The sequence below is a fragment of the Fukomys damarensis genome, unplaced genomic scaffold, assembly GCF_012274545.1.
Source record: "Fukomys damarensis isolate Sample0158 unplaced genomic scaffold, DMR_v1.0_HiC HiC_scaffold_24, whole genome shotgun sequence".
NCBI lineage: Eukaryota > Metazoa > Chordata > Mammalia > Rodentia > Bathyergidae > Fukomys > Fukomys damarensis.
In genome coordinates, this window is record NW_022900936.1 from 16,876,586 (window position 1) to 16,888,832 (window position 12,247).

General features: G+C 37.3%; 1 protein-coding gene across 5 annotated transcripts in view; it reads right to left on the minus strand.

Annotated features, from left to right (window-relative positions):
- Positions 1-12,247, minus strand: part of Gabpa (GA binding protein transcription factor subunit alpha) — a 34,255-nt gene that overhangs the window by 21,052 nt on the left and 956 nt on the right. For 2 of the 5 annotated variants that reach the window (XM_010608560.3, XM_010608556.3), the window contains exons 2-3: positions 3,763-3,865; positions 1,129-1,273 (exon numbers count right to left, since the gene is read on the minus strand). In XM_010608560.3, coding sequence (XP_010606862.1) covers positions 1,129-1,273; positions 3,763-3,839 — 222 coding nt within the window. In that variant the 5' untranslated portion in view covers positions 3,840-3,865. The other 3 variants (XM_010608557.3, XM_010608559.3, XM_010608555.3) reach the window with 3 other exon arrangements.

Sequence of the window (12,247 nt, forward strand, 5' to 3'; positions counted from 1 at the left end):
TCTCTCTCTCTATATATATATATATACACACACACACACACCTTTGTGAGCATATCTACAAGAACAACTCACACTAACATTAATAGATAGTAAATGCCAGGCTGCCTTCCAAAAGGATGGTGTTAATCTCACAGTCAAGAGGAAACACTTTAAACAGCAGCATATGATTTGGATTTTTTAAAAAATGAAGCCAAATTTCTGTAATACACGGAGTAACTATACTATGAAGGCTACAATGTACACTCAGTAAAAGTCAGTATAAAAACATAAAATTCTACTACTTTCTGTTTAATGAAGGTCATGGAGAAACTATACAAGAAATCCTATTTAGGCCACTATTCTTTATTTTTATTTTTTTTTGGGGGGGCACTATTTTTTTAACATGAAAATACTACCTAGCTTGAAAGAGTCTCATAAAACGTGACTGTGACTATGCTTTAAACTTAGCATGTTACTTTAACACAGTGAGTAAAATCCTATTGAAATAAACACCAAGAAACATCAGCTGATATTTACATTCTTATTTAGAGAAAACAGAAGAGAATATAAAAATCATTTAGTCAAGTGCTTACAACATTTTAACAGTAACAAACACACAAAGAAGTAAAAAAAGACATTAGAAATAATGTACTTCTTCAGTCTCCAAGGTCAATGTGATTCCCACTACTCTACACTGTATACTTAAGCTTAGATTCAATTTATTTAATTTTTTTTATTAGTGAAAATAAAAAGCAAATAACTTAGTACTCAATCTCTTCATTTTTTTGTTGTTTGTTTTGGTTTTGGTTTATTTTTCTCACTATGTAGTCCAGACTGGCTTTGAACACACCAAGTAGCCTAGGTTGGCCTCAAACTTGTGGCAATCTGCGTTCCTCAGCTTCCGGAGTGCTGGGATTACACGCATGTTACCACCATGCCCAGCTCAATCTTTTAAATGTAATTTTAAATAGAGGAAATTTACTGATAGACTTTAATAAATCATTTTAAATAAATGTTTAAATTTTATCATAATACAGAGCAAACTCATTTACAGGGACAAAAGCCAAAGCTATACATATAAAAGGCTGACAAAAAATAGTTCTATGCAGATTGAAATGCTGAAATACAAATCTGGAAAAAAAAAATTACCTGGATATCTTGTAGACAAATTTCATGAGCATCCAAAGAACACTGTAGTCTTGGTTCTAGTAGTTTTTTTAAATTGCCAATTGGTTCGTTGATGTCTATGGCCTGGCTTACACATTCAGCTGGGGTGTAGGTTTGTTCTACAATGCTAGATGTTAAAGGCATAAAGGTTAATAATTAAATCATTTCCTCAGATTTTTAAAGAGATAATATGCTCAAAACAAATTTCAAAACCAAAGCACATCTATGGTCTTTGAAAACATATTTCTTCTTAGACACTGTGGCAGATTATTTAATAACCTGCATTGCCAAACCAAACAATCAATTTCACAGCTAACTTCAAATTCAAAGCATCCTTGAAAATATATCTCATTGAATATATACATTGTGGGTGTACACATATACATACTGTCTGTACAGTATTTAAGGAAAACATATTTGCATTTACATCACATTTTCAAATCATTTTGAAAAATTTTAGGCCCAGAAAAGAAGACATAATATCTTCTCAAAATTTATATGCCAATTCTACTAGTTTCCCTTCTCAACATAAATATAATCTAGTAAGTGTAAAATAAGATACGAAAGTGTACCTTTCATTTAATCTTAACACTACTCATCACAATTACCATAACTCCACATTTTAAAAAAAGTATATTCTTCCTTAAAATTTTTTTAGAGCTTTTTTGTGTTATTTTACACTTTGAATTCAAAAGGATTAAAATGCTTGATAAGTAATTCTAAATATTTCTTGTTAATGTTTCTATGAGCCTGAACAGACGCCAGAAACTGCCAGTTATAGTGGTACTTGCCTGTAATTAAAGCTACCTGGGAGGCTGAAGCAAGAGGATCCTAACGTCAAGACCAGCCTGGTCCAATCTTAAGTGAGATTCTGCCTCCAAACAAAAAAATAAAAAGTGCTAGGGGATGTAGTTCAACAGTAGAACTCCCCTAAGGTTCACTTCCTTGCAAAACAGGAACAAAGACAAGTAACTGCTGAATTGGTGAATGTGAAATTCAATTAAATTTCATAGCATACTTAATTTAACTATGATTTCAATCTCATTTGCAATTGTCCAAAATAGTATGTAATAAAAAAATACCAACTTTCATTCACATAAATTCTAATGACGAGATATTTAATTCTAAAAATTAGGTATTTAATAAATATATGTAGCTCTAATTTTTCCTGAAACATTGAAAATTTATAAGACAGCTCACGAATGAAAATGTAAACTTATCTTAAAATAATAGTATAATATTTTTATTTAAGATGAAAAATATTTGTCTTTTTTTGGTTTAGGTAAGCATTTCTGCCAAAATTTTCAGCTATAGCACAAGAGGCTATTGTTTTCTTTTTTTTGTAACAATGATTTTTTAAAAGATTCTGATATTACTTTGAGACAGATTTTTAAAAGTCCTATCTTAGATATGATGAATAATGAAGATCTTTTATAGGGCCGGGGATTTAGCTCAGTGGTTCTGCTGCCTGCTTCACAGCATAAGGTCCCAAGTTTGATCCCTGGTACAAAAAAAAAAAACCAAACTTTTGCTATTGTTATGATTTAAACCATGGGAAATTTAAAAATCTGAATTACCAGCTTCTCTTGAAAAAAAAGATTGGTGGCCTTATAACACTAGCCCTAAATTTCAAGAAAGTAACAGTCTGCTACAGCTGAAAAGCAACTACTGATTCCTTGCACAAGTTACCACATTAACTACTAATTTTTCTCCCTAGATACATGTAAAGGGCTAGCAAGCACATACCTTAGGCTTTATAGACCAACTGGAGGTATGTGTATTAAAATAAATATATTCATGGTAGGCTCCAAGAGAGGGCCCAATGATTTTCATTTCCTAATATTCACACCCTTTTCTAGTTGCCTCCCACATTGTACCAGGGTTGGAATATGTGGCTAAAAAAATGAGCAAATGTGATATATGACTTTGTAGATTAGGTTATTTACCTAAAAAGAGATTGTGGCTTCCATCTTGGGAGGCTCTCTCAGTCCTTTTGCATTAGGGGAAGCCAGTTATCACGCCATAAACAGCCCCAGAGAGAGACCCATGTAGTAAGGAATTGAGGTATCCTGCCAAGAGGCTCACGAGTGAGTTTAGAACTAGTTAGAACTAGATATTCTAGTTCTAGTCAAGTTTTTGGATGACTGTAGCCCAGAATGACAACTTAACTGCAAGCTCATGGAATACCTGGAAGAGTCAGAACCACCTAGCTAAGCTATTTCAAGGCTGTTGATCTTATGAGAAAAATGTTCAGCATTAATAAATGTTGGAGGCCAGGGTTACAGCTCAATGGTAGAGTGCTTGTCGAGTATGCTTGAAACCCTGAGCTTGATCCCCAGTACTCTAAAAACAAAACAAAACAAAACTACACCAGGTGTTTTTACCTACTAAGTTTTGGGACAGTTTGTTACACATATAAATGTCTAAACGGAAATCAAGAGAATCATGCATTTTTTTCCCCTTGCTGGAAAACGTAACATAATGTGACATGCTGAAAGCTCTATTAGACACCAGGTTTTAAATTGCAGCTATACCCTTAACTCAGTATTGGAATTAATCTTAGTTACCTCGTCTTGTCCTTTGTCACTCTACAGTCTCTTTTACTTTAATACTAACCTTTCTTCTGTGCACTCCGCTTTCTCTGTACCATCAATCTCAATTTCTATCAATTCTTCTGCTTCCCTTTTAGTCATGATTGAAGTATTTTGAGAGTTCAGTCCTGAAAGAGTTAAATTTTAGTTTTGAAATTATCTGCTTAAACAAAAAAGATACACAAGATACACAGAATTAAAATAAAGCAGAGGTGGAAATAGTCTTCACATATAAAAGAAAATCCACATGATGTTCATAAGCTAGTTTTTCATTAAACTGGTATTTAATAGCCTTAATCAATCTTAGTAAAAAAATTAACTGAAGGTACTTCAAAATCCAGTGAAGGTTATGTTAAATACATTAAAGCATCTCAGATTCAAACCTGAAACAACATGAACTACGACTGATTAGTTCAAAAGTTGAACTTATTAGCAGTATTTACTGCAAAGTATAATACTGATAAGTGATATAAATTAACCTAATCACATCTAGAATTTGTTACAAATTATAAATGCAAATATTTCAAAATAGTAAAATAAAGTAAGAAATATGCACACTATTGCCGCATTATACATTGAAAATTTTAAAGATTTTTTCAGATGTAATTGTATTTTAAACTACATAGTTTTTCTCATGTAAAAGTTTTAAAAGACCAAAACAAAGATACTACAATTTTAAAAATATCAAGTAAACATGAAATAGCTAAAAATGTTCATATTCCTTTGCAAACCATTTTCAAATGTTAATGGTACAAGTTTCAGGTTCTGTTACTGCCTTACTGTAGGTCAACGCACACCTTTGGATTCATGTTATCTTAATGCACAGCACCTTCAGACTAGAGTTTCTGAAGTTTATCCCCACACCTAAAATAGATGTATCTCTCTAAATTTGCTGAATAGTCTTTGCTCCATACAAGATTTGACAAAATGAATTTTTAAAAAAATCATTCCTATTAACCATAACCATTACTCAATGCCAGGTACTGCCTTCAAATGTTTTATACAGAAAAGCCTTGGTTTGAACTACTGTCATATGAACATTATCCAAAGGTAATATTCTCGAATAAAATGCCTCTAACTCTATGTTGTCACTGGAAATATATTACCACTAGGCAAGGTGGCATATGCCTGTAATCACAGCACTTGGGAGGCTGAGGTGGGATGACTCCAAGTTTAAGTCCTGCCGCATCCAAGCATGAAGATGGCCTTTCACCTAATCCCTACTGCCTTTTTTTTTTTCTTCCTGAGTTTATTGGTACATTTAAGGTATACAGTACAGTTACATTCATTATTGGGATCGTGTATCTTTACATGACAGGTCTTGGATCTCATTTTTCCCCTTGTCCTTGCCCTCCCTTCACCCCTCTTACCCTCCCCACTTACACTTTATTTCCATTTTTTCATTTTCTTCTATTTTTTTCCTTTCCCTTATTACCTTTCCCCTACCCTTCCCACTTTCCCTACACCTTTAGCCCTTTTCTTCCTATTTCACATTGTTAATTATCTCATCGGGATCTTATGTACTATTATAGTTTATTCACACTAGAGAAACTATTCGGTATTTACACGTGACTTATTTATTTCACTTAGGAGTATATTCTCAATATGTATCCATTTTCCTATGAATGAATCTAATTTCACATTCTTTATGGCTGAGTAGTATAGCATTTTATAGAAAAACCACATCTTCTTTACCCAGTTTCCAACTGATGAGCAAATGGGCTGTTTCCAAGTTTTAGCTATTACAAACTGTGCCGCTATAAACATAAGTGCGCATTTATCACTGATACGATTCTTTTAATTCGTTTGGAAAGATACCTAGCAGAGGGATGGCTGGGTCAAATGAAACCTCTAGTCCCAGCTCTCTGAAGTATCTCCATATTGATTTCCATAATGGTTGCACCAGTCTGCACTCCCACCAACAATGGAGAAGGGTTCCTTTCTCCCCACAACCCCGCCAATTTTTTTTTTTGGTTGATTTCTCGATGGCAGCCATTCTTTCTGGGGTAGGTGGAATCTCAGTGTTGTTTTCATCTGCATCTCTCAAATAACCACTGATGTGGAACATTTTTCATATATTTATTGCTGCTTTTACTTCTTTGCCTGAGAAATGTCTGTTCATTTCAGATGCCCATTTTTGAATTGGGTCTTTATACTTGGGGGGGTCTGATTTTTTTGAGTTCTTTATATATTCTACATAATAGTCCTTTGTCTGAGGAGCAGCTGGTAAAAATTTTTTTACACATTGTAGGTTGTCTCTTAGTTCTGCTGATGGTTTCTTTTGCAGTGCAGAAGCTTTTTAATGATGAGATTCCAGTTGTTGATTCTTTCTGCTAGTTCCCGTGCTGGGGATTTGTTCATAAAGTCTTTTCCTATGCCCTACTCCCTTTCTCCTACACAGAGTAGATAGTCATTCTGGATGGCACAGCCCCAGGACACATTTACATTTTGTATCCTTGTTCCTTTTTTGTGCATGCCCCAATCACCAGACAATCACCTTCAGCCTAGGCCACATGGGCTACATGGTGCTAGTTACCCCATCTTCTTACACTGTAAATACAGAGTGCACTGGACGCCAGGTGGCCATTAGCTCATCAGGCCATGGTCCCACCTGTAAAGCTTAATCCTGGTATGTATTTTTTTTTTTTTTTTTTTGAGACAGGGTCTCACTATGTAGTTGAGACTGACCTGGAACTCACCATGTAGCCCAGGCTGGTCTCGAACTCACAGCGATCCTCCTGCCTCAGCCTCCTGAGTGCTGGGATTACAGGCGAGCGCCACCACGCCTGGCTATTGTTCTTTCTTAATATTCTTCCATTTTCTTCATCACCTACAGCTCTCCCGGCTTTGGAACCCTACATTGTGCAGGTCCTGGCAAAGTTCCACCCAGGTAATTTAGTGAGATCCTTGTTTCAAAATACAAAACAAAAAGGGTGGGGGAGTTAGCTTAGTGTCAAATCCCTGTGTTTAATTCCCAGTACTCCAAAAAGAGCAGGGCAGTGGTGGTGCATGCCTGTAACGCCACTTTAGAAAGGCTCAGGCTGAAGGATCACAATTTTCAGCCCAGCCTGGGCAACTTAGAGCTTGTCTAGAAACAAAACACAAGGTTAGGGGTATAGCTCACTGTCAAAGCCCTGGGTCTAATTCTCAGTACTACAAAGAAAACCCATAAATCAGTAACAGAAACAGAACAGATCTACCTACCTAAATACACAAGCAGGATTTGTTCAGAGACAGGCTGTGTTGAACGTATTAATATAAAAGCCATCTCTTTCCTGGAACACAGTATCCTAACAGGGTTCAGTGTCTGCCGCGGCTCCAGTCTATACGCTTTCAGTGGAACAGCCGGTGTGGTCCTTTGTAAAAGCACTTAGATCACAGCACTTCCCTGATGGATTCCAGTCACAGTAAAATCCAAAGCCTTCTCAACGGTCAGTAAGGTGCTGCATGATCTTCCCATCTGTATCCAATTATTGCTGATTCCCTCTCCTCTATTAGCTTTTTCGCACCTTCCTGCCCTATGTTCTTTGCTTCTGCCTGAAACTGAGCTACCCCAAATGTCCTGCCTGAAACTCAGCTTCTCAGGGAAACTAAATTTACCCTGACCATCCCCATTTAATTGTTCTCTCTCTTTGGGGTTTCTTTTCCCCCACAGCACTTACCCTTTAATATACTATGTCATTAGTTTGCCGTCTTCCTTTGTTGGATCTTTATCAAAGTGCAAAGACAAAATTGCCTAAAAGTGATGAGTTGGGTTTGTCTGGATTAGACCGTCTCCTACTTTCTGCAGTGGGAGGGGCTTTACCAGGTCTTAATTTTTCCAGAGATTGAGGGCTCTGTGGTAGGAACAATCATAATGCAGAACCAGTGAATCTATAAAATTACATAGCAAAGGTGATTAAAATGGCAGAGGGAATTAAAGGTATTAATCAGCTTGACTTTTTAGAGATTAACTGGGCATGATGGTGTATACCTGTGAACTCAGCAGTAGAGAGGCTGAGGCAGGAGGACCACCACCATGAATTCAAGGCCAGACTGAACTATACAGCAAGACCTTGACTCAAAAAACAAAACTGAAACCAAAATCCAATCAAACATACATAAGAATCAAGATTATACTGGATTATCCTGATGGACCCAATGAAATCACAGGGTCCTTAAAAGTAGAAGAGGGAATTGGGAAAAGAAAGCTAGAGTGATGTTGAGAAAGGACTCAAATGGTCAGGTCAGCTTCCACTGGCTTTGAGATGGAGAAAAGTAGTCAAAGCAAAGGGATGGTACTGTAGCCTGCCCTTACCTGACTCAAACTTAGAGAACTACTTCAGACCTATAACTTCCAGAACTGCAGTATATGAAGTTAGTGGTGCTTACCCGTTACTAAATTTGCAGTAATTTGTTATAATCAGAGTAGAAAATTAATAGTCTTCCTTCAGTTTAGAAAGGGCTCCCTCAGGTCCCATTATCTCCAACTATGAAATAGCTGGTTTTCTGACAGCTTCAGTCTTTAAATGGCTGGCACCTAAATCTAGTCCACCTGGTACAAAAACCACCTGATTTTCCACCCACATTATGAGTATTGCATGCAAAAGAGAAATAATACTAAGAAGTTTGATTCCTGGTGTAAAAAAAAGGAAGCAGAGCTTTACACTGGAGAACACAGGTATAACACACATCCAAGTGCATGTATAGGCTCTAACACACATCTTTTGGGATGATGAAAAGATGAAGATTCTTTCTTTTCTTTTCTTTTCTGACTGATACTAGCCCAAAAAGTCTTTTCTTCCAAACCAAGTCTACTTCTTAACTGGAGCTATGTGAAAAATGGTGGGATTCATCTAAAGCAAAACAGGTAATCAGTAGAGATATACCTTGTAGGACAATATAAACTTCAAATATCATAAGAGCAAGGATATGTATTCAGATCTATACAAAGTACTTTAAACAGTATTTCACCCTTGGTACTCCTTTGTCTTGAAGAAATGAATTTTATTAGGTCTATTTCACACCATATACATTCAATAGATTCAAGATGCCTTAAAGGCTTAAGGGCAAGACTGTAAAGCTAATAAAATAAAACATAGGGGATTTCTTTTCTGTAGTCTAAGGCACAAAAGGACTTTTTTAAATTCTCAAAACATAAAAAAATTAATCTAATTACACAAAGACTGGACCAGGGTCCAGGGATTTAGCTCAGTGGTAATGCCTCCTGCCTCACAAGTGCAAGGACCTGAGTTCAAAAAATAGAAAAAAAAAAAAAAAAAAAAAAAAAAAAAGAATAAAAATAAAAACCCAACTTTATGGCCGGGTATGGTGACCCACGCCTATAATCCCAGCACTCGGGAGGCTGGGACAGGAGGATCGCTGTGAGTTGGAGACCAGCCTGGGCTACATAGTGAGTTCCAGATCAGTCTCAACTACATAATGAGACCCTGTCTCAAAAAACCAAAAAACAAAACAAACAAACAAACAAACAAAAAAAGATTGGGCCAGGGATTTAGCTCAGTGGTTCTGCTGCCTGCCTCACAAGCCCAAGGAGCAGAGTTTGATTCCCGGTACCAAAGGGAAAAAAACATAATTACACAAATATTAAGATTCCTGTTCAATATACAAATCACAGAGTGAAAAAAGATATCTCTTACATCTAAAAGTGATGTGGGACTAAAAAATGGAATAGACAAAAATCTCTAGGAAGTTGATTTAAAAAAAGCGGGGACAGATTAGGAAAGCATAAGTAAAGGAAATTTACACAAAGGGAAACTAAATGACTCAGGATACAAGGCAATGCATGAATTCAAATCATTTAAAACTGCAATTTAAAACAAGACACCAGCACTTTGCATGTGTGCACACATGTGGCCAGTCTTAGAAAGGTGAATAACAAGAGAAGGTAGCAGGGTCATGATGATATACAACTCTTATCTCAGTTTAGACAGAAGCAGATACTCTGGAGAAAAAATCTTACCATTCTCAAATCAAGCATACGTATACCTATGACATAGCAATCTCACTGCCAGACAAGCATTCTAGAGACGTTCTCAAATTACTTGATATTAGATTCAGGGCAGATTAACTAGTGGTAACTGAAAGCTGACACAAATCCAAGTATTAATGGTAGAAAAGTACTCATTAAAAAAAAAAACAAAACACAGAAAAAGGACATAAAACTAAAGGTTAGCACCTGTCAGAAATATGGAAAGAATGTCTGCACAAAATAATTATTTTATTTGCTTGTTCTTGGGACAGGTTCTTATTGTGTTGCCCAAACTGGTCCGGTACTCCTGGGTTCAGACAATACTCCTGGCTCAGCCTCCTGCATATCTATCTGGTAGTGCTGGGGGATGTGTTCCACTGCTCCCAGATAATCTTAAAAAAACGGTTATATTCAGAACAAGTTCAAAACAAAGCTTGTAAATGAATAGCATTTAAAATTGTCTGCTTTATTTTCAGAGCCTTACATGGAGATCTGCTCCCACTATTACCTATTTTTTAAAAAAGCTTAGAAAATAATGGTCCGGGGATTTAGCTCAGAGGTTCTGCCACCTGCCTCTTAAACTCAAGGTCCCGAGTTCGATCTCCAGTACCAAAAGAAAATTAGAAAATAAGAGGATTTTCTCAATTTTGGAAAAACAGTAAAGTACAGTATATTGAGTGACTGGAGGCTGACAAATGGCTTTAACTGACTTATCAGCAGGGGTACCAGGGGCTCCCTTTAGTACCAGCACCAGAAGTTAGAAGAAATTTATCTATGAGCTACCAAAAATATTACAGAATAGTTCCTAGGAAGAGGCAAAGTAACAGGGGAAAAAATATGACCCTCATTCACTTGTAGAAAAATCACATCAGGGCCCAGGGATTTGGCTCAAGTGGTTCTGGCACCTGCCTCACAAGTGCAAGGACCCCTGTTGGATCCCCGTACCAAAAAAAGAAAGACAGAAAGATCACATCAGTCTCTGAATTGATCTTTCTTGCTCTCAGTCCTACAAACTTAATCTAGAAAAGTAATGTAGAAATTTGAGAAATTGTCCAATTCTTTTTTTTTTTTTTTTTTTTTTTTTTTTTTACTTTTTTTATGAGACAGGGTCTCACTATGTAGTTAAGACTGACCTGGAACTCACTATGTAGCCCAGGCTGGTCTCAAACTCGCAGCGATCCTCCTGCCTCAGCCTCCTGAATGCTGGGACTACAGGCATGCGCCACTACAAGCGGCTGTCCAATTCTTTAGTATCAATGAGCAAGACTATCTTAGCTCTTTTTCTGGAACCTATTCCTTTGAATTTCATGTCACTACTTAAAAGATAATAAAATTATTTGACGCATCTTCCCCTGCACAGCTTTACATACGCTGACACTGAAGTTCTCCAAGAGCTTAGGACCTTTTTTTCCAAGTAGTGGATAAATATAAGGGCAGTCTGGAAGTATCTGCATCTTTAACTACACATTTGTCCAAGCTTAAAAGCACCTGTAAGTATCAGAGGAAACGAAAAGACATTTTTATTTTAAGAAATTAAAGTTGCTGGGTCGGGGATTTAGCTCCGTGGTGCCACTGCCTACCTCACAAATGCAAGGTCTGAGTTCGATCTCCTGTACCAAAAAAAAAAAAAAGGACATTAAAGTTGCTACATTAAGAAAAAGCACTTATGTATGCGCGTGCAGGCAAATATAATGAAAGGTGAACAGCTGATGACCCCCCCAGGTGAAGGGTACTGGGTGTTCACTACGACTTTTTTCAATTTCCCTGTAGGTTTAGGGTTTTATAAATATTGAAGACCAAAGTCGTCAGTCTTAATTTAGTTCTCAACCTATGCATTCTTTAATGTCTTGCTTCTACTTACTATGTAGCTCATTATTGTTACTTCACGACTATAAACCTCTCGTGAATATGCTCGTCTATGAATCCACCCCGGGTCAACACGAAAAGTTTTTATCAAACTGAGGAACAATCTATTCCCACTAGGTAGATACTGAAATCGCTGACCCGTTTCTTGTGGTTATGACAATACAGTACCTAAGAATGTTATTACAAACTTGTAAATCTCTGCTCCTCCCATTAGACTATTAATAGCCGAAACGATTTATGAAGTGGACTCAGTTTTAAATTACTACCCGTCATCTTGCAATGCAACATTGGGCACTGTCCTCCCTGCCAATCAAACTGGGTCCCTACATCCAAATTTGTACGCCGTAGACCCAGAAAACAAGAAGTTGGCAAGCTGCGTTAACCCACTGCGGTCTCCATACGTTTAATAAAAGAAGGGCTCATATTAATAACTGGCTTTGGCGCAACTGAGAGCCCATGCTACGCCGGCGGACACATGGATCGGCAGTGAAGGAAGCGCTAAGTCCATCGGGTAGGCCGTTTTCCGTCCTCCTATGAAGACCTGGAGCATCAGGACAATAACGACCGCTGAGAGGGAAGCCCATCGCAGATGACCTTAGGCGAGGCGCCGACGGGGAGAGACGGAAGCGGCCGAAGACTACGGGGAGGGCCGAGGCCCCGGGCCCGAGGCGCT